This window comes from Aristolochia californica, unplaced genomic scaffold, assembly GCF_029961685.1.
Source record: "Aristolochia californica isolate CCGP_79_NKW_82.1479 unplaced genomic scaffold, dmAriCali1.0.hap1 SCAF_1, whole genome shotgun sequence".
Taxonomy (NCBI): domain Eukaryota; kingdom Viridiplantae; phylum Streptophyta; class Magnoliopsida; order Piperales; family Aristolochiaceae; genus Aristolochia; species Aristolochia californica.
Window position 1 is genome coordinate 57,731,286 of NW_027181770.1, and position 21,776 is coordinate 57,753,061.

Sequence of the window (21,776 nt, forward strand, 5' to 3'; positions counted from 1 at the left end):
AGAAGAGAATGATTATAGTAAACATATTCTTTTTTGGGAAGGAATCTAACCCAAGAAAATACACTTAATAGATTTAGGGTCAACCTTGGGGGGGGGGGGGGGGGGGGGGGGGGGGGGGGGGGGGGGGGCGCTTTGGGGTGATGATTTGATATTTTGATATTAACAAAACATGTGAAACCAAAGATCTTCAAGGGAAGGGAGAATGAGTCTTCATTGGGAAATAACAATTAGTATGAGAATTTATTATTAAATATTGAAGAGGGTTAATCGATTTATATAAAAAAAAAGCAGACAATAAAAATGGCATGGGGGTAGTAAAAATAAGGCACATGCATAGAGTAGAGTAGGCCACAACTACCTCTAGGAGATGTCTATTTTTCTTTTAGCTACACCATTTTATTGAGGAGTATATATGCACATGATGTTTGATGGATAATACCATGATCCTGACAAAAGATTGAAATTCACCAGAGAGGTATTCTCTGGCATTATTGGAACGAAAAACTTGTATTTTTTTTTTACCAAACTAAGTGTTCACCATGGCATGAAAGGATTTAAATAAGGAATAAAAGTTAGACCTGTCTTTGAATAAAAATAACCAAGTGACTCGAGTAAATTCATCAACAAAAGTAATGAAATATTCAACTTGTGAAATGTTTGAGACACTCAATAGTCCCCATACATCTGAGTGAATTAATAAAAAGGAGCAACACCTTTAAGTTCAGCTTGAGGAGAATATATTTTCCTTTGGTGTTTGTTCAACTAATTGACTTCACAGTTTAAACTAGACAAGGTTTTCGAAAAAGGAAATAAGGGCTGTAGCGATGTTGTTGACGGATGTCTTAACTGATTGTGCCATAATCTTGCCTCTGTCTGAGAAGTGGAAATTACAGTCACCAGAGACAAATCCAATTAATAATGGCCCATTTGTTCATGGCCTCTACCCATCATCTGCTTCTTTGTTAGATCTTGAAAAATACAAGAAAAAGTTAAGAAGGTGATGGATCATTTGAAACGTTTTGTTAGCTAGCTAACAGACAACAAATTTAAGGAAAACTGGGGAACAAATAAGACGTCAATAAGCAAAAGTGAAGGTCTAACAAAGGACGATCCCTTCTAAAGAACTTTGGTTTCAGATCTATCGACTATGATAACAAACTTGTCTGATAAACATGGAGACATGAAATATAACAAACTCTTATTACTTGTGAGATGCTCGAAGGCCCATGAGTCAATGATCCAAGATGAAGAGGAGGAAGTGACAAAGATCATACTTAAAGCAATAGTGGCAACAACAGTGGTAGAAGAGGCAAGAGAAGATACCATTAGAGGCTTCATTCGTTGCAATAACTCATAATCATCATCGGTTACAGTCTTCTTGCCTCTGTGTAACTCAGATTTATCTTTAGTTTTGTCATTATGAATCGAAGCCTGGTTGGCAGTGGCCCGATTTAGTTTTCCATGAAGCTTCCAACAAGTTTCCACTAAATGATTTAGCCCACCACAATGAGTTTGGAGCCAGTCTTACCACCTCTTGCTATGCCTCCTCTGTAATTTCTACCTTGCCCTTGGGTGGTAGAAGGTTTACCCTTATTACTTGAATATATAGCATATGACACCTCAGTGTGAGAGGTGGAAGAAGGGTCTGGTATCTGAAGTAAGGTGGCACTTATGCCATCGAATGATGGAAGTACTGAGGAGTTGAGAAGTTGAGTCTTGGCCACCTCAAGTTATGGCTTGATATTTACTAAACAGATAGCAGTTGCTTCTCGATGCTTTTCTTGAATTGATATGTTAGTGGAGTAGCGCTGAACAATTTTCCACTCCTGAATCAACCCCTGAAAATGTGCCAAGAACTCATGCAGGTTGTCTCCTTTTTTTTGTATTGAATGCGTTTTGAACACCATCACACAATTTATGTAGGTTCTTTGTACTTGAGTAAAATTTGACACAGGCGTCCCATATCCGTTTGACCGTCTCAAGGTAGATCACATTATTAGCCACATGCTCTTCTATGTTATTAATGAGCCAACTAATCACCAATGTATCATTCTTCAACCACTTAATATAAGAATTATCTTCCTCATCAATAGGTAGAGTTGGTTTGGTTAGATGTCCTAAGAGGTCTCGTGTAATGAGAAATCTTCTAACCAATTGTGACCGGTTCAAGTGATTAGACAACTCTCTTAAGAGTATAGTGGTAATCTTGAGAAGATCACTCTTACTCCCCACGTAATCTTCAGCCATCAAGAATGAGACAAAAAATACACTTCACTTATGCAATAAGAAGAGCGTTGTAACCCGAGGGGCATTAACTGAATAAGATTTATAAGACTTTTTAAGCCTAAACCATGCGTTAATGCACATCTGATATGAGTAAGGAAAGTACCTTGAACCGAGCCAATAAGGCAACCAAAATATGAACCACAAGAGAGGGAGAACCTATCTTTTGACACTTAAAAAAAAACTTTCACGAGTTCAAGCAACCTATCTTCTTCAACTTATCAACTTTTCACCAAAGCAATGAACCTTGATAGCTTTTAATCACGTATGAATATCATCATAATCTCATGAAATTATTAATAACCGAGCATGGCATCAACCAAAAATATCCATCATCCCATAATCATAAACAAACTTATGCCTAACTTTGAAGAGAGCAGGAAGTGAACATATCGAAGAAATAATTTCTAGGCTGAAGCCATCATGTCGAGAATAATAATTCCTAACTTCTTTGAGCAAAGAATGCTAAAGAACCCCAACTTTCTGAGTCATTCACCAACAACCATTTTAAAAATGAAAATATAAGAAGAAATACTTATCTTGCACCGAGTAAAAGCACTTCTATTCCACCGAGAGGATTGATCCTTTGCTCAAGACTTCTATTCTACCGAGAAGATTAAAATAACTTGATAATAAGAATCACAACTTCAGGATCCTAAACCTAATGCTCTAATACCATGTTAGATTTAGGATCCTATATAGTGAGTAATAACCGAACTAGTTTAGGGAGAAGAAAATTACAAGAAGAAGAGAGAAAGAAGAGAAGAGGAGAAGATGATCTAGTGAGAGAGGAAGGAGAATGAGAGTGATTGATTAAGAGAGAGACTAAGAGCAAGAGGGAAGGAGGATTAGGGTTACGTGGCGTCCTAATTGTTCCCCTTAACATGTATTTATAATATTGAACATCTTAAAAATTACTTCAACGCTCTTTACCCTAAGACAAAGGAAATGGACAAGAAATAAAGATAATTTACATCATTACCACTATACTCAGGTTACATCTTTCAACAGTGTCTGAAATAACACACAACTTCACATTCGGACGTCAACAAGTCTACAACCCAGGATACCTATTTCCTCTAGCAAGTCCAGGACATATTTTCATTGAAACAAAACAATGCCATGGTTGGATTGCAACACTTCAATACCAAGAAAATATTGAAGAAGATAAAAATCTTTTGTTTGAAAATGCTTACACGAGTTATTCTTAACATGTTGGATCCATGAACACACTTCTTGTCAAAATAATATAATCCACAAAAATTACCGTGAGTATAACACCTACATAAGACATTTAACAAAAACCGATTGGTCTACTTCACATTTGAACCCAAACTAAAAAACAACTTTGTTAAACTTGTCAAACCATGCATGATTGATTGCTTAAGTCCATAGATAGAATTTTGAAGTCTACAAACTAACTCCCCTCAACCACAAACTAGGTGGTTTTGACATATAAACCTCCCCATGTAAATCAATATTGAAAAATGCATTTTTGACATCAAGTCGATGAAGAGACTAATAGAAATTAACAACAAGGGAAATAATTATTATCATCGAGTTAAACTTGCCCACAGGATTAAAGCCTCTTCATAATCACTACCCTAAGTTTGTGTACCCCTTTGCAACCATTCTTGATTTAAATTGAGCAATTGAGCCATCTTGACTGTGCTTCACAATACAGACCCATAGAAATCTTTTTTGGGGGGTGACAATGGTGTGACTTCCCTTATATCATTCTCATACATGGCCTTCATCTTGTCTATATTTGAAAATTGTTCACTCTAAGATTCAAACATGAGGCATTGTATTTGAAAATTTATCAAAGGCAATTTATATATAAAAGGCCGGACAGACAATATCATTAGAAACAAAGACTCAAATCTCGAATATATCCCAAGTTAGAGAGAGAGAGACTATTAACAATGGATGTGATGACAACCAACTATTCACTTTGAACTATGGGCGCACCCAAGTAGGTAATGCGTAGTGTATGAGGACTCTAAACTGTATTAGCATATCACATATTTGTGGCCTTCGAATAGTAGAGATAATAGTTGTGCCATATTGAGCATGCCACTTATAAAACAAATAATATAAGTGCCATATTGTGTGGGATAAAATAGATAATATGTGTTGTATAATAAGCATCTCTTGGATACAAAGACAATATTCATGTCATATTGGGCATGTGTTAGATAAAAAAAGATTGTTTATGCCACATTGGGCATGTCCAGGAATAGATTATAAAAAATAACATTACTCCAATATGTCACCAACCTCAAATTTGATATTTATGTGTCCTTTGATGTATACGTTATGTGTATTGATAGGACAACACTACTTTAAACCATGGTATTACGTCCATTCAGTCTAACTATCTAAGGGACCCTTCTATAATGGCCTGACCTTCCTAGAGTCAAAGTCGAGTGATTATGCTTACAAGTATAATAAATAATGAGAAAATAAGAAGGAGAGTATAAATAATATAAATATTTTTTAATACTATAGAGAATTTTCTAAAACAAATAAAAATATATATTTAATAATTAAATAATGAAATAGTAAACTTTAATAGGAAATATAATAATTTTTAATAAATAAAATAAACAGCTTATGAATATGGCTGTGATAGAGTAGTCCAAAACTGTAAAGAACTAATTATAGCATTATCATAATCATAACAAAATAAATTATTAAATATTTATTTAAAAATTAAAAATGAAGAACAATTGTTTAGATTTGCCCGTGTGAGTGAAGAGCTTGCAATTTCCTTTTTTACTTTTCCTCCATCTCCGTGATTAACGTATACAGCAAATGAAAGTTAATAGGCAGATAACTTACAAGAGTTGATCCTACTGACAGGAAAAGCCAGAGAAGGAGACCCAAAATTTCATGACAAAGGAGCGACAGATGCAAAGAGGCGAAGTGCCGATTCATTACGAGCTCTTATGGGAAGATGTTGAAGTGGTGAGCTTCAACGGCCATTGGGAACGACATTTGGGCAATTTGGCAGTGTTGGTTTTCGCTTTTTGTGTTCATGCGCTTGTTACGGAGGAAGAGTCAAGAGAGAGGAAGAAGATAGACGATCCAAAAAAATATGGTATGTAACGAGCAGAGTATGATGCACAGCATATCTAACACGGATTTGTGGGATAAGTTCCTTTTTCAACCATTTGAACCCTCGTTTGTGAGTTGTATAGATAATGATAGATGTTTATAGTTGTAATTGGATACTGAAAGATTTGTTATCTTATCCCGTATCCCATATTATTTGAAAGTTGAAACAGCTGCTTCCTTCTCTCACCTACTGCTATTTAATGGAAGAGCAGCGAGCAGAAGCTCTCACTAAGCCTTCCAGTGTCGCAACTGCTACACAGTTTCTCCATCTCAGTGAGGATGGGATCTCTTGTTCTGAAGTTTGCAGTTTTGGCTCTTCTTTCCTGTGCATCGTTGGCAACAGAAGTGTCTTATGATGGAAGAGCCATAAAGATCAACGGCGAGAGAAGGGTTCTCCTCTCTGGTTCGATTCACTACCCTCGAAGCACTCCTGAGGTATATTTCCAATTTAATCTCCTTCATTTTTCCATGCAATTTTTTCTCAGTCTTTTCTCTCCATTCATAATTCATGACTCACCTCGTTACCTGAACTCTTTTCTCCTCACTGAATTCCTTTTTCATCTTTGATTAGATGTGGCCTGATCTCATTCAAAAAGCCAGGGATGGCGGCCTTGACGCGATTGAGACCTACGTTTTCTGGAATGCCCATGAACCCCGTCGCCGAGAGGTTCGATACTCTATTTAACATTGAATATCTGGTCCCTTTTTCACCATTTTGTAAGTATCTTTAACGAGTGAATTCTCCGTTTCTGATCAGTACGACTTCGAGGATCGTCTGGATCTTGTCCGATTCATAAAGACCGTGCAGGATGCCGGTCTCTACGCTGTTCTGCGTATTGGTCCTTACGTGTGTGCAGAGTGGAACTACGGAGGATTCCCAGTTTGGCTGCATCAAATGCCTGGTATGGTGATTAGAACAGACAATGAGATGTTCAAGAACGAAATGCAAAACTTCACCACTTTGATAGTGAACATGATGAAGCAAGAACAACTGTTTGCTTCACAAGGAGGCCCCATCATTCTCGCTCAGATTGAGAACGAATACGGAAACGTTCAGGACTACTACGGAGAGGCTGGGAAAAAGTATATTCAGTGGTGTGCAACCATGGCTGAATCATTAGACATTGGCATCCCATGGATTATGTGCCAGCAACCAGATGCTCCAGTTCCAATGGTACTTGCTCACAAGCCTAGTTATGTTTAATCTTATGCATTTAATCTAACCTGCTGCGATGTTCAATTTATAGATCAACACTTGCAATGGATGGTACTGTGACAACTTCACCCCAACCAATCCCAACACTCCAAAGATGTGGACCGAGAACTGGACTGGCTGGTTCAAGGCTTGGGGAGAGAATGACCCACACAGGAGGGCAGAAGATGTGGCTTTCGCTGTTGCAAGGTTCTTCCAGACTGGTGGAGTCTTCCAAAACTATTACATGGTAAGATTTGGTGATTGAATGAGAGTCCTTCTCTTACAGGACACCCCGATTCCTGAACCCATTACTTCGCTTCAAATAATGTACAGTACCATGGTGGCACAAACTTTGGGCGAACAGCAGGAGGTCCATACATCTCCACTACCTATGACTACGATGCACCCCTTGATGAATACGGTAATCTACAGTACCAGTAACAATATGTCGCTTCATTGAGGTATTTACGCAAACAGTTCTTAGCTGAGTTACATGCATTCTCCAGGTCACCTGAATCAGCCTAAATGGGGCCACTTGAAGGAACTTCATGCTGTCCTCAAATCCATGGAAAGGGTTCTCACTCACGGTGATAATGTCACCACTGACATGGGCAATGGAGTTTCTGTAAGTAACCTATTATTTTCTATATTCTTCCAGGTTTCTTTTCTTTACAGAAATTTTTATCTGTTTCTATTCCGTGTTGCATCTTCAGACCACTGTGTACACTGAAGAAGGTTCTTGTGCGGCTTTCTTGAGCAATGTGAACACCACAACAGATGCCACAGTCACCTTCCGTGGAAACCAATACTCGGTCCCTGCATGGTCTGTTACCATTCTCCCTGAATGCTCCGAAGAGGCTTATAACACCGCAAAGGTAAGCACTCAGACTTCAGTGAAGGTCAAGCAGCCTAACATGGCTGAGGATCAGCCCGAGCAATTGAAGTGGGAGTGGAGACCTGAGCGCGTCACTGAGGTTCTTAGAGGCTGGGGCGGCCGTGATTCTTTGACTGCTTCTCGTCTGATGGATCAAATCACAGTCACTGGAGATGCCAGTGATTACTTGTGGTACATGACCACGTAAGTATTTTCATCCTTCTTCTACCTTAGTTTCTCTTTTCTCTAACCAGTGATTTGAATGAAAGCCATAGACACTTAATTTTCTCTCCGGATTTTCAGTGTTCAGATCGAAAAGAGCGATCCCATCTTCAACAAAGAAGTGACACTGAGGGTGAACTCAAGTGGACATGTCCTCCATGCATTCTTAAACGGAAAATTTGTAGGCTCCCACTATGGGCCTGCGTATGGAAAAGTCAATTTTGTTTTGGAGGCTCCTATTCACATTACACAAGAAACAAATCATTTGACTCTGCTCAGTGCTACTGTTGGCTTGGCCAACTACAATGCTGCTTTTGATATGTTTTTAACTGGCATTGCTGGTGGTCCAGTCCAGTTGGTCTCTGACGGCAAAGTTGTCAAAGATCTGTCAAAGAGCCAGTGGACATACAAGGTAGGTAGTTTGTCAAAGTTGTCAAAGCATTTGTTAAACATGCCTCTTCTCACTCTCTCTCTTTATATTGACAGGTTGGGTTGGATGGAGAAGATCAGCAGCTTCACTCTGATGTGTCCGAACACAAATGGCAATCTGAGAATCTGCCCGTCAACAAAATGATGATTTGGTACAGAACAACCTTCAAAGCTCCTCTTGGATTGGAACCAGTCGTGGTGAGTCTCCAAACCATGGGTAAGGGGGAAGCTTGGGTAAATGGACGCAGCATTGGAAGGTTCTGGTCCAATTTCTCCTCTGCATTGGAAGGATGTGGTGAATGTGATTACCGAGGTGGCTACAACCCAGGCAAATGTGCAATCGAGTGTGGACAACCCACTCAGACATGGTATTGTCTCTCTCTACTCTTCCTTTCCTCCGCCCGTCTCTGCTCTGCTCTGCTCCTACTTACGTTCGAGTATTTCTGCAGGTATCATGTGCCCAGATCGTTCTTGAAGTCGGATGGCAACATTGTGACCTTGTTCGAGGAATTCGGAGGAAACCCAACTGGAGTTAACTTCCAGACAGTCACGGTGGGAACCGCTTGTGGGTCTGTTCCAGAGGGAGGCCTCTTGGAGTTGTCTTGTTCAGGTGGCCGATCCATTTCAAAGATCGAGTTTGCGAGCTTCGGTAATGTGACAGGCTCATGCGGGTCATACGAGAAGGGTGGTTGTGAGTCTAAAGAGGCAATGGCCCTGGTGCAAGGGAGCTGCTTGGGTAAAACAAGCTGCTCCATTCAAGTGTCTGAAGGCAATTTGGGGGCGAGCAACTGCGGCGCTGATGTCAGTAATAAGCTGGTGGTGCATGCCGTCTGCTGAAGCCTTTCTTTCTTAGAATGTTAGGATTTTTGTTCGATAGTTGAAGGTGGCAAGGGACACAACTCATGTCCGCAGAGAGGAAGAGAAATAGCCATTTGTGGGTTCGGGACGACTGGATTCTCTCACTCTTGTTATCTTTATTTATTTTTTTTATAAATAAAAATTATTTGCCCTCATTTATCTCATTCTCTTGTTTCATTCTCGGTTTTCTTCTCTCCGTATATCTTTCAAGCTTCAACCGAATTGGGGTGCATAATCATGCTACTTAATTTGGTTGTATAAGTGCATAAATAACCTTTCTGGGCCGTCTAAGAATCATAGGACCAAGTAGAACTAGAAATATTACTCATGCTTAGATAATTTACTAGACCCATACCCAAATAACCCATCAATAACATTGTTCAAACAATGACCCTGTATGCAGTGTCGTAGCTAATTAGAATTAAAAATGGAAACACAACTGATGTTGACGAACATAAGGACCGGTAGCATATTGATGTGCAAGAGGTTCTCTCAATTGGCAAATGCCCTTGGAGGGATAAGATCTCCCTCATTTTTTACCCCTTGGTCAGAATTTTGAAAGTAGTAAAAATGAACTTATAACAAATTTCTAGGCCAAAAACTTGGCCTCGATTCAACACCTTTGTCACACCAACACCTTTAAAACTGTATTTATTTGCTTTATTTTGTCCTTTTAGGCCATAATGAAGCGATGGCAAGATCAGAATTTCTTTTCAAGCACATAAATTTTTTTACTAAAATTATTTGAAAAGTGGAATTACAAACACCAACTAGGAAAATATTAAAAGACACCCTTTTACCAATTCTTCTCTCATCTCTCCCAGGGTTAGAGTTCCTCTCTTCTCTCCTCATTTTTTTTTATTTGTATTTATGTAAAGGCCCCTCTATTATAAAGATTGAAAATATTTCCATCTATTATCTGGGATAAGAAAATGTGCTTCTTAAACATCAATGGGTAAATTGACTAAATTGGATTAGATGATGAGAAAAACATTCAATGTATAAATTATTTTGAACCAACTTTTCACCTTACACTTATGAAAGTTACATAATGAAATGATATAATTTAGTTAGCATTTACTATTTAGTTAATAGCACTTTGATTGTGTGATGTGTATATTTGTTTTATTGAGCATCAATAGTAAATACGATTTTGTCATTAAGCAATATATTATGTGCTCTATCTGCTGGATGCAATATAAATCAGCACCTGGGGTCCATAACAGGTTCTTTCGGATGTGTTCACTATAAATCAGCTCAAAGCAGAACATGAATGAATAAAAAGCTCTATACCAATATTTATTGGTTCCACATTCAGTAATATGAATGATAGACACTATAAATCAATAGTAGCTGGAAGGAAAACCAGATCACCACCAGTTTTAATTGATACTAACATGTGCCATCAATATAATCTACCAGCAAGTCCTTGATCATACCTCTATCAGGCATTCTTCCTGCAGCACCATAGATAGGAGCAAGCCCTCCCTTGACGGGACCTGGATTTGCCTTTACCTGAATAAAGGAACAGACAAACATCACCCTTATGTTTTGAATTTCATATTTATCAGATACACGTAGCAACTGAGATGAGGCTTACTGCTATCACAGATTCCTTCAAATCTCGCAGGAAGTCTTCAACAATCATAACATGCTGAAGGGTGACACATATATGAATACTGGATAATAGACACACAGGAAACAGAACAAAGATTAAATTTCTCCTTGTACAAAATAATTGGTTAGCAAAGAATTTTTCTTTTTGAATGATGAGAAGCAAAGCTACAAAGGGGCATAGAATTCCAAGACATTGACATAGTTGTGTAGGCTACCTGTTTGGCCTTTGCAAAGCATTCAAGTGCCAACCCTTTAAAGACATCATATCATTGACTTCAAATATATCAATTTCATTTGATCCGAAGGCTATAATCGTCATGTCAGGCCTCCCTATGATAAATAACTCTGGAATCTCCTTTATCCTGAAATCAGAAATAATCATCAGGACACGAAGAACCCTGCAAATTTCGATCTGATAAAATTCTCACTCAAATAAATCGTTTACCCTTTCTGTATTCCCTTTGAAGCTTCCATAATATCTCTAGTATGCTCCAAATATCCTGCAAAAAGCCATCGGTTAGCCTGACATTCCATTAAAAACAAAATAAGAAACAAACTATCTAAGTCCATAGTCTAAGAACCTCAAACAAGCTCAAATCTTATTTTCTTTCAGACTGTTTAGTGTTTCATCACCTTGTTGGCCAAGAGACATCATGGAAGCCCACGCCCCAGCAATCAGTCCACCAGGCCTACTTCCAGCGATTGTTGGAGAGACATAAAGCCCACCTGACCATTCGGTCACTGCACAAAATAAAAGAAGAAATGCGGATAATTCACAATTCTTGTAAAAGTAAATAACATACCCTTCACTTCATTTTTTTTCACCAAAAGCCTTGGAATTTAAATTAAATACATTCTAAAATTCATTAGAGTAAAATAGTGAAAATGCTAAATAAGAAAACGTAATACTCAAGCACTAAAAATGAACATGAGATTTACTGAAATCTATCCTCTTCTTTTTCCAGATAGATTTTAAACTCTAGCATCACCAACAAACTAGTTCATAATGAGAAAAGATTCAAAAAATGAACTTACCCGCAACAAATTGATGCTGTTCCACCAGAAGCATGAAGCCAAAATTATCCAGCAGAAAACAAAAAGGAATCAATTAGCAAATTGTCACACTGTCTAGTAGAGTAGAAACAGAATCCCAGTCAATACAATTAAATATTGAAATATTTCATGTTTTATAATATACACAGAAGGCAACAAATATCCAGAAATTCATGTAGTTTCACAGTCAATCAGCACAGTATTCCCGAAGTTATTTCACAGACACACTTTAGACACTTGAAGAAGCGATAGGATAAGTTGTCAGTTCCACCACAACAGTGAGATACACCAAAAATTAAATCCATCAACACAACTTTAAAACAGCTAAAATTTTCAATACTAAAGTGTCATATAAAGCATGAAGATGCTGCTCACAGATAATTTTGTTAATTAGTAAGATTTGTTGTAATTCACCTTTCTAATTTCATGGTTCCTGTATAGCACAACACTTGTACCCTTCGGAGCTAACCCATACTTATGCACATCTACTGATATAGATGTAACTCCTTGAACAGAAAAATCAAAAGGTGGAACTGGATACCTATTAGTGAGCCAGAGTTAGTAAATAACAGCTAATTATTGATAAAAATATAATTGCTACATGAAAGCAACAAGTACAAACAAAATAATTGACAAATTGCCACATGTAAGCAACAAGTACAAACAAAATAATATGCAACATAAGCTTATAGTAAAGAAAAAGATGCATACTCATGCAAAATCAATTAATATTTGAAGAATATCATATCTTTCACTAACCCAAAGAAAAAGAAAAACAGTATAACAGATTTCTAAACCAAATTCACAGCCCATTGGTATGTTATGTTCTGGCCCAAAAGTTATTGGATTCGCTCCAACAAGGTGGAATGACCTGGAGACACGGATCTCCCTGGCATACTTGTCTTTAGGATAAACATCATGACAGTTATCTTTCTATATGGCCGGACAGACTCCAATATTGTGAAGTCTGGATCAGTCAACTATAGCAACGGACTTTCTTCAATTCTGGCGCAGTTATTTTTGCACTGCAAAAACTAAACAGGTTTGTCATCCTTCTTAGGCTGTCAGTGGATGGAAAGCAGATCCATTTGCAAAACCCAAAACCAACACCTTTCATAAGAGGTACCCAGTAAGAGCCTTAACAGCTAGGCATCACATAACAGGTTGGCTTTGGATTCTATCCAATAACTTAGGGGGTTCCAAATCCAGCCCAATAAGCAATAAAGTGTAGAGTCGTCAATGATTTGGGTTAATCAAGTTGAAGCCTAAGTACCTAAATCATTGTGAAATTTGTTTATATCCAATTATCAGTCATTAACTCATTTTTAAACCATGTGTGTTGTTTTAATCCCACTTGCTGCATGAATGGGGCACTCCCAACTACAACCACAGCAAGCAGCAGGGTCAACTATAAGCACTCAACAGATAGCTCAACTACACATTAATACCAATCAGTAATGTTGCAAGGTTTTTACAGAATACAGCACACTTGCCATATTACGTCCATACTACTGCTATAAAAAATTTCATGCCTAGTATCAACCACAGCTCAATTTCCCACTAATTTTCTCTATGTCATAGCTCAACCAGATCCTTTTAATTTCATGTGTGAAGAGATATGTAAGAGAAGATAAAAGGAAAATGGCAAATGAATTCCATGGCATACCCGAGCTTACGAGCAAAAGGTAAAACAAATCCCCCGAGGCAGAGGTCCACATGGAAACAAATTCCATATATAGATGCCAACTCACCAAGCTCCTGCATGCAATAGAATTAAGAAAGAAAACATGTCAGATTTCCTGATAACTGAACCAGAGAATTTGAAAAAGCATCTGAGTGTAACAGCACATACTTCAATAGGATCAACAATACCGTGAGGAAACCCTGGAGCAGATCCAACAATCTGAGAAGGATAAACTTCAAGTCAGTTTAGTGCAAACAGAATTTATATACCGACAATAAAATGCTGAAACTAAATATACTAAATCATCCTTTTCAAAAAATATACCAAAACATATACACACTAAATAATGCAAATCAATCTCAAGTTATTGTGATTGAAGTTCTTCAAATAAATAATAAATAAAAGGGGAGTTTAGGTATTCACAAAATTTCCTTTCACTTAGTTTCAGTGCAGCAAGATATACCACAAAACCAAGTGGGGGAGAAGGACAGAAAAGAAACAAAATCATAGTAATAACTAATCCCAATAAAAGGCAACAATATCAGAAGTAACTAGGTTTTCATCTAATGAAACTTCAGGATTTGGACTCTTTTGTAAATATATTATCTATAAATATACCGATCAAAAGCACAACATCTCCAATCACCTCATCACCAAACCCACTTAAGACAAGTCATCAAAATATTCTTCTGATAACGTTTAAACAAATAGTGCAAATAATGGATGCCACATGCTTTCAGAGCCTTCTCTATATATCTGAACAGGTATAAACAACATCTCCCAGTAATGAGAAAGTAGAGATAGAGCCACCCACTGATACAATCAAAATGCAGAAGAACAGACTCCATGTGGAGATAGAACTAGTTTATCACATTCTGGCCTCATAGAACTTGTGACTCTATTTCTTTCCAAAATAAACTTGCGCTTTTATTAGGAACAAAAAATTTCTCAGAATGAGATACTGGACCATGAGAAGACTTCTTCAAGATCAGAAGACCTAACAAAAATGGAGACCTTCTTAAGGTCCTGAATATCCAACACTAAAAAAAAAAAAAAATTAAAGCACACAGAATTAGAAACTACCAATCAAATAATGACCATATTGAAAAAAAAAATCTTTATTTAACTAAAATTTTTATAGACCTAATCAAACTTGATAAGTTCAGGTAAGAAAGAAAAAGGTAGATATTTAAGGAAATCAATTCCATACCATAATTGTATTCCTGTTGATAAATCGTTTAATCCCTCTCACATCTGCTCGATATTCTTTATTTACATGGACCCGCCACAGCTTGATATTAAAATATTGGGCAGCCTTGTCATATGCTGAGTGAGCAGATTCTGGTATTATCCTGCGAATAAAAAAAGAAAAGAAAAAGAAATGATATCCTCATGATAAAATTCATCACAATAAGAGTTGGGAGGCAGAGACTGGACATACATTTCTGGTTTTGTTATCCCCTTCCTCATTCTCATATAATCTCGTGATGATTTAACAGCTAATAATATACTTTCAGTTCCTCCTGATGTCATGTTCCCACAAATTTGGCCCCCAGAGCCCTTCTCTTTGCTCCCAAGAAGGGCGGCTGTCATAGCAACCACTTCTCCTTCAAATCTTACAACACTTTGAAAAACATCTAAATGCAGTGGATTGGTATGTGAAAACCTGTAACATGTGATACATAGTTGGTGATAATCTAATAGAAATTAAATTGTGAAGTCTGCACTATTACACTGGAATATTCAACTCAAAGCAATACACTATAAGTGTACCATGTATTACTGACATTGAATATGCCTCATTTGTCAAAGAAAAGTGTCCCTCAGACTGCTTCCCACCAATGTATCTGGACAAAATGATAAATTGCTTTAATCCAAATGGTAACTCCAATAAAAACAATATGCGTACTCGATCAGGTTGATAGTTCATGAAGAAAATAGTTGACATACACTGTACCAGAGCATTTTCCCTGCCAATCAGTATCTTTCATTTTCTCATTTTCCAACATTTCTCGAACTCCTCCTCCAAGACCAACCTTTGGCAACTCACTTTGCCAGTTATCTCTTTTAGATTTGCTGCCAGACTGTAACTGCTCCACAACCTGAGGGAACATGTACACAAATGCAACCATACTGGATATTAAGCAGAAGCAAAAAGAGAGAGAGAGAAAGAAAATATAAGCAAAAACAAGCTTTAATTTTTTAATACTCACTAAATAATGTAATTTTTAATACACAAAAACTGTTCTTAGTTACACATGGGAGGTTGACTGTCGCTGCCTCATTCCTTATTAAGTGAAAAAAAAGACAAAATTACATAATTGCCCCCCCCCCCCCCCCCCCCTCCTTTTTTTTTTTGAGATAGGGGTGTGACACGATTCGAACTCACGACCTGATGCACCTAATGTAAGAAGAATACCACTAGACCAAACGGCCATTGGTACATAATTGCCCCTATATACTTAAAATCACTTAAAATCTTATATCTCCCAATAAACATTATCAAATTACATAAAATTAAAGACATAATTAAACATGTAGAACAAGATAATATAAACTTCAGAAACAATAGCTGATGTTCAAAGACAAAAGTACCCTTCAATAGAAGTTCTAACCCCCCCCCCCCCCCCCCCAAGTTGGAGCATATATGTCCATAAGGCCCAACTCGTAACAAAATATCACAAACTCGCATTTACCCTAAGGTTTAGTAAACACATCTCCAATTTGATCGACAGATCCAATATAGGGAGTGATGATCTTTTTCCTCATTACATCTCGAATAAAATAACAATCCACCTCAATATACTTAACTCTCTCATGGAAAACTGGATTCTCCGCAAGGAATATAGTTGTTTGATTATCACAATATATAGCCATAGGTTCATCCTAGTGTAGATCCAATTCTCTTACCATAGATCTTACCCACATTAGTTCACTGACAGTATGAGCCATTGGTCAATACTCAACCTCAGCACTGGATCGAACTACAATATTTTGTTTCTTGTTTTTCCATCTTATCAAATTGCCTTCCAAAAATACACAATAACCTATGGTAGACTTTCTATCCAGTTTCAAACCCGTATAGTCTGCATCTAAAAAAACTTCTATCTTCAGGTGATCATGAGGCTTAAAAAAGAGACCTTTTTCTAGGTGACCCTTTTCAAACTTCTCAAGATTCTTTGTGCAAACTCCAAATAAATTTTGCATGGGCATTCTATGAATTGACTAACTACACTGACAAAAAAGGATATGCAAGACGAGTAACAGTAACATATATGAGTTTGCCAACTAGTCGACGATACATTGTCTTATCATTGAGTTCAACACTCTGATCATCATGAAGATCATGTTCAACTTCTATTGGAGTTTCAACTGGCTTGGCACCCAGTAACCCATACTCTCGCAACATATCTATGACATACTTCCTATGTATCAGTACAAGACCTGTCTTGCTTCTAGCTACTTCAATACCCATAAAATATTTCAACGAACTAAGGTCTTTAGTCTGAAAATGTTTTGCTAGATGTGTTTTTACTTCCTCAATACCTATCACATTACTGCCAGACAATATGATATCATCTACATATACTAACAAGGCCACAATACTCGAGGACCACTTCATGACAAAAAGTGAATGATCATAGTGATTCTTGGAGAAATCAAATGGACAAGACAACTTGGCTGAATTTCTCAAACCATGCACATGGGTTTTTTTGAGACCATATATAGCTTTCTTGAGCCTGCCAACTTTATTAATCTCCCCCTGAACAACATACCTAGGAAGTTGCTCCATATAACTTCCTCTTCCAAGTCACTATACAAGGAAGCATTTTTAATATCAAGTTGACTCAATGACCACCCCTAGTTCAAAGTTATAGAAACCAAAATCAAGACAGATGACAATTTGGCAACTGGGGAGAATGTCTCAAAGACATCAACTCCATAGGTTTGTATGTAGCCTTTGGCAACCAATCTAACCTTGCATCTCTCGATGATCTATCTGCCTTATATTTCACCGATTATGCCCATCTACATCCAACAACTGTAGCACTTGGGGGTATATCGTACAATTGCCATGTCCATCTATCCAATAGTGCTTCCACAACAACATCCATGGCATGCTTCCAATGAGGAGAGGAGATAGCAGCTTGCACTAAAGAAGGAATAGTGAAAGAAGACAATGGCAAAAGCAAACAATTTGTATTAGTCAAAACAATGAATCAAAGGAAACAAAGTTAAGCAACGGATAACAAGTACCTTTTCTTACACCCTTCCAAAGAGCGATAAGAAGATGTAATCACTTACCTTAGGATCTGTGGACGAAGTGGTTTCTTGATCCAATGTGAGAGAGGAAACTGTAGTCTGAGGTGGAGTCACCCGTCTTATATACCTGCAACGGTTTCTCAACAGTAACACCAGGTGAAGGTCCTAAAACATCCTCTATAGGTGTAGGAACAACTACCTCTAGACCTATAGTAAGAGAATGAAACATATCCATAGTCGATGACGCAAATAAGGGAGTATCCTCAAAAAATGTCACATCTACAGATACAAATATTTTCTTTGTAGAAGGACAAAAGCATTAGTATCCTTCTGTGTACGAGAATATCCTAGGAAAATACACTTTACTGCACGAGAAGACAGTTTATCTCCATATGAACCAAACATGTGCAAAACATATGCACCCAAATACACGTGAGATAATGGAAATAATGGAACTGAAGGCATTAACAACTTTATGGGTATTTTATCCCCAAGAGCCGAATCTTGTTTATGAGAAAACATGCAGTAAGCACTGCATCACCCAAATACAACTTAGGTACATTCATATGAAATAATATAGTGCATGCCTCTTCCAACAAATGATGATTTTTACACTCAACTACTCCATTTTGTTGTGGAGTAAACACACAGGATGACTGATGAATAATCCCATGATCTTGACAAAAAATATCAAACAAAATAGTTACAGGACAAGGACCCCAAACATCAGAATGAGCAATGTAAAACAAATGACCGCTCTTATTATGACATACAGGAAATGTTATCCGATGATGCTTGCCCAGTTGGCACGATTCACACTGAAAGACTGGAAGGAAATGCAGGAAAAAGTTAACCAATTTTACAAGAGAGGGATGACCTAACTATAAATGCCACTGTAGAGGTGAGATTGCAGAGTGTAAAACATGTAGTATATTATCTATTGAGTGGCTCTCCAAATAATACAATCTACCTCTCTTACGTGTGGAACCAATCATCCTTCCTTGTCATGAATCCTGAAAAATCAGTGGGTAGGATAAAAATTTAACGAACAATTCATCGACTTTGTCAACTAACTAACCGACAATAGTCTAAGAAGAAACTTGACACAGACTAAGGAGACATGAATGATGTTGGGGCTACTGTACTGACCCCTTGAACCGATGAAACAGAACCATCAACCAAGTAACATGCTTAATATCAGAGGCTTCTTTTAAATCTTAAAATAAAGATGGCATATCTAACATGGGTAATAGCTCCTAAGTCAAGAACCCAAGTGGATGAAGAAAGCACATAAAAAGCAGACATACCTGAACTAGCCAGAGTGACTGTAGGAACGGAAGTCTGAGCCATAAATGCCGAGGAAGAGGCAGTTGACAACTGAGCCATACGTTGTACTAGTTATTGTTGTTGTAGTAGTTGGTGCATTTCATTAAATGATCCTCATATAATCTTGCTTACCACCTTAATAGGAGTTAAATTGTTCTCCTGAATTGTCGAGTTTGCCCATGCTGGCTTACCAAACTTGATCCAGCACTTTTTTGAGAAGTGGTTTGATCTACAACAATGATTACTTTTCCTCTCATATTTACCATCACCTCGGCCTCGACATCGTCAGTTCCATCTCTACCTTTGCCTCTATTGATGCTGCTATGACCTCTAGAAGATTCTGTGAAACTAGAAGTATTAAGTACAAAAGCATGAACCATCTTAACTCCTTTACCACCTCTAAGTACAACAGTAGTTTCAACACGCATGATTCTGTTGAATGTAGTAGACAAGATAGGTACATCATCTAAAAAAAGTAATCGTTCCTTCACTCCATCAAATTTTGAACTCATGCCATCAAACAATTTAACAACCAACAACTAGCTTTGTTGTTTTCTTAATTCTCGTTCATCAGTACTAAACGGATGATATACATTTATCCCCTACCACACCCATAGAAATTCATTGTAATACTCTGTAATAGCTGTGTTACCTCTCTTGAGACTAAAGAAATTAATATATAACCCATACACTCAAAATAGATTGCTCTCTTGTGCATACAAGAATTTCAGGGACCTCCACATCTCTTTTGCAATCTCACAATTCATAATTTGATTCCTAAATTTGGAATCAACACTATTTGCAATCCATGTCATAACCTGATAGTCTTCTACCACTCAATCATCATTTATAGGCACAGGAGGGTCATCCCTGATATGCTTCGACTTTTGTTTTGCCTTTAAATACATTTGTACTGATTTACACCAACTAAGATAGTTCTACTGCTTCAATTTTTTTCGATGTTATCATAATGGTATCTTTTCCTTCACAATTCTCTACATTCATAAGTATCATAAAATAGTCACAATTAAGCAATTACAACTTCAGACAACAAAGTAGGTGCGCAGGGAAGGTGTTGACCCCACTTCACAAAAAATTAGGGTTTTAGGGTTTTATGTAATTTGTGCTCAAACCCAAATTGATCAAATTGCCACTGATAGAGAGTGATTGTACACTCAAAAACACCAACACTAAATACGGCTGATATCAACTTCTAGGAGGATGACGTAGTCAAAGGAACCCAGTATTGGGTTGTGCACCAGGCAGAGGGAAATTTTCCCCAAACAAGAAGTCCTTCTAGGACTCTATCTCATCAATAACTACACTAAATGCAGTAGTGACCAACAACTCTAAGGTTTGGGCAAAAAAAAAAAGAGAAGAAAGAGATGATTTTTGTTAAAACAGTAGGTAACGAACCTCGAGGAACCTTCTTCTAAGATGTCGTAGTCTTCAATGGAGTAAAACAACTAAGAATAGAGACTCTCAAAGTAGGATTCACTGCACTAATACCATGTCAAAAGGAAAATAAGAGAGTAGAGAGAAGAATTGAAGGAGAGAAGAAAGAAGAAGATTTGAGAAGAGAGAGTTTTCAATTGACTCTAGTTCCTCATTCCTTTTATTAAGTGATAAAGACAAAATTACATAATTGCCCCTATGCACTTAAAATTACTTAAAACCTTATATCTCCCAATGTATATAATCAAATTACATGAAACTAAATCTAGAGACATAATTAAATATGTAGAACAAGATAAAATAAACTTCAGAAACAACAGCTGATTTGAAAAAGACGAAACTAATCCTCTAGATTTTCTAACATTAACATATAAGAAAAAACCACGTTCAAAGAGGAAACTTAGGACATGCAAACAATCGGTCCAGGTTCCTCATTTAAGCAGGTCATAGAAGCTAATTTGCCGCTAGCTAAACTTCGTCACTTTGCCACTACATGCAATAAGATGTAACGCAGTAATAGATAATCGCAGCTAGCAGTTTTCTGGTTTCTAGTCTTCTTCTAGTTACCGCTAAACTTTCCATCCCTTCTGGTAAGATAAAATATTGTTACCGTAATTCTGTATTAACCATGACAGACGATTAATAAATATAAAAAACTCATAGACCAGAAAACGTTCATCGAAAACATCAAAATTTCACCTTCTTTTTCTCAGCATCGATATAACCTTTCACTCCGGGAATCAACCTGTCCCAGTCAATAAATCACAAATCAAACAACGGACCAACGTCCAGACCAATAACCTCTCAAAGGATGCGAGAAAACAAGAAAAGAAGAAAGTAGACATACTTTACCGAGTCCATAACCAACCCGAGGAGAGCGGCTTTAAGTCCATGTTCATGAACGAAAAAGAACAGCAAATGGATAACCCAAGCAACAAATAGAGCGATGAGAGGAGACGAGACAAGCACCACAGGTTCGTATTGCGAGAGAAACGAATTTGCAGAAGCTCGAATACGAAGCAAAGATTCGTCCATGGCGGAGATTCTTTTCCTTTTCAATCTATTTTCTCTGTGAAGACGAAAAAAGAAATTGGAGAAATGCGGAGGGAGAAGAGATCAGTTTCTGCCAGTTGCCGCGCCTTTGCGTGGAGCACTTTTCGGCTTCGTTGACCAGTTGCGTGCTGCTTTCGTCTATTGTGACATGTTCGAAGCAGTGGAAGAACCTGATTTCTACCATAATTCAACGGATCTGTTTCTGGATTTATTTCCGTACATCTGCAACCTATATATCCATCATTAGATCCACACCGTTCATCTTAAAAAAGCTATACGGTTTAACCCGATTTAATCGGCCGATCCGAACCGTGTTTTTATTACACAGCCGATCCGATCAGAGT

General features: G+C 37.5%; 2 protein-coding genes across 2 annotated transcripts; one reads left to right on the top strand and one right to left on the bottom strand.

Moving 5' to 3' along the window:
- The first annotated feature begins 5,974 nt into the window (after positions 1–5,974).
- LOC137963055 (beta-galactosidase 7-like) lies at positions 5,975–9,106 on the top strand. The gene is made up of 9 exons (XM_068810240.1): positions 5,975–6,070; positions 6,161–6,577; positions 6,651–6,845; positions 6,932–7,019; positions 7,105–7,223; positions 7,312–7,676; positions 7,776–8,106; positions 8,181–8,491; positions 8,573–9,106. The coding sequence occupies exons 1-9, from the start codon at positions 5,975–5,977 to the stop codon at positions 8,958–8,960; spliced, it is 2,310 nt and encodes a 769-aa protein (XP_068666341.1). The 3' UTR covers positions 8,961–9,106.
- A 1,014-nt stretch (positions 9,107–10,120) lies between these two features.
- LOC137952606 (sphingosine-1-phosphate lyase) lies at positions 10,121–21,602 on the bottom strand. Its single transcript, XM_068799681.1, has 15 exons — positions 21,227–21,602; positions 21,079–21,124; positions 15,286–15,437; positions 15,123–15,182; positions 14,777–15,001; positions 14,546–14,687; positions 13,504–13,554; positions 13,318–13,409; positions 12,066–12,192; positions 11,634–11,649; positions 11,232–11,339; positions 11,044–11,098; positions 10,814–10,960; positions 10,582–10,660; positions 10,121–10,496 (listed from the first exon to the last, which is right to left on the bottom strand). Exons 1-15 carry the CDS (start codon positions 21,412–21,414, stop codon positions 10,374–10,376), a joined length of 1,611 nt encoding a protein of 536 aa, XP_068655782.1. The 5' UTR covers positions 21,415–21,602; the 3' UTR covers positions 10,121–10,373.
- Between the last annotated feature and the right edge of the window lie 174 nt (positions 21,603–21,776).

Coding starts and splice junctions, on each gene's coding strand:
- LOC137952606 (XM_068799681.1), bottom strand. CDS start 21,414: ATGGACGAATCTTTGCTTCGTATTCGAGCTTCTGCAAATTCGTTTCTC. Junction 15,183..15,285: donor GGAAAATGCTCTGGTACAGT/GTATGTCAACTA, acceptor CATTTTGTCCAG/ATACATTGGTGGGAAGCAGT. Junction 13,555..14,545: donor TCAACAGGAATACAATTATG/GTATGGAATTGA, acceptor TATCCTTCTCAG/ATTGTTGGATCTGCTCCAGG.
- LOC137963055 (XM_068810240.1), top strand. CDS start 5,975: ATGTGGCCTGATCTCATTCAAAAAGCCAGGGATGGCGGCCTTGACGCG. Junction 6,846..6,931: donor TCTTCCAAAACTATTACATG/GTAAGATTTGGT, acceptor AATAATGTACAG/TACCATGGTGGCACAAACTT. Junction 7,677..7,775: donor TACTTGTGGTACATGACCAC/GTAAGTATTTTC, acceptor CCGGATTTTCAG/TGTTCAGATCGAAAAGAGCG.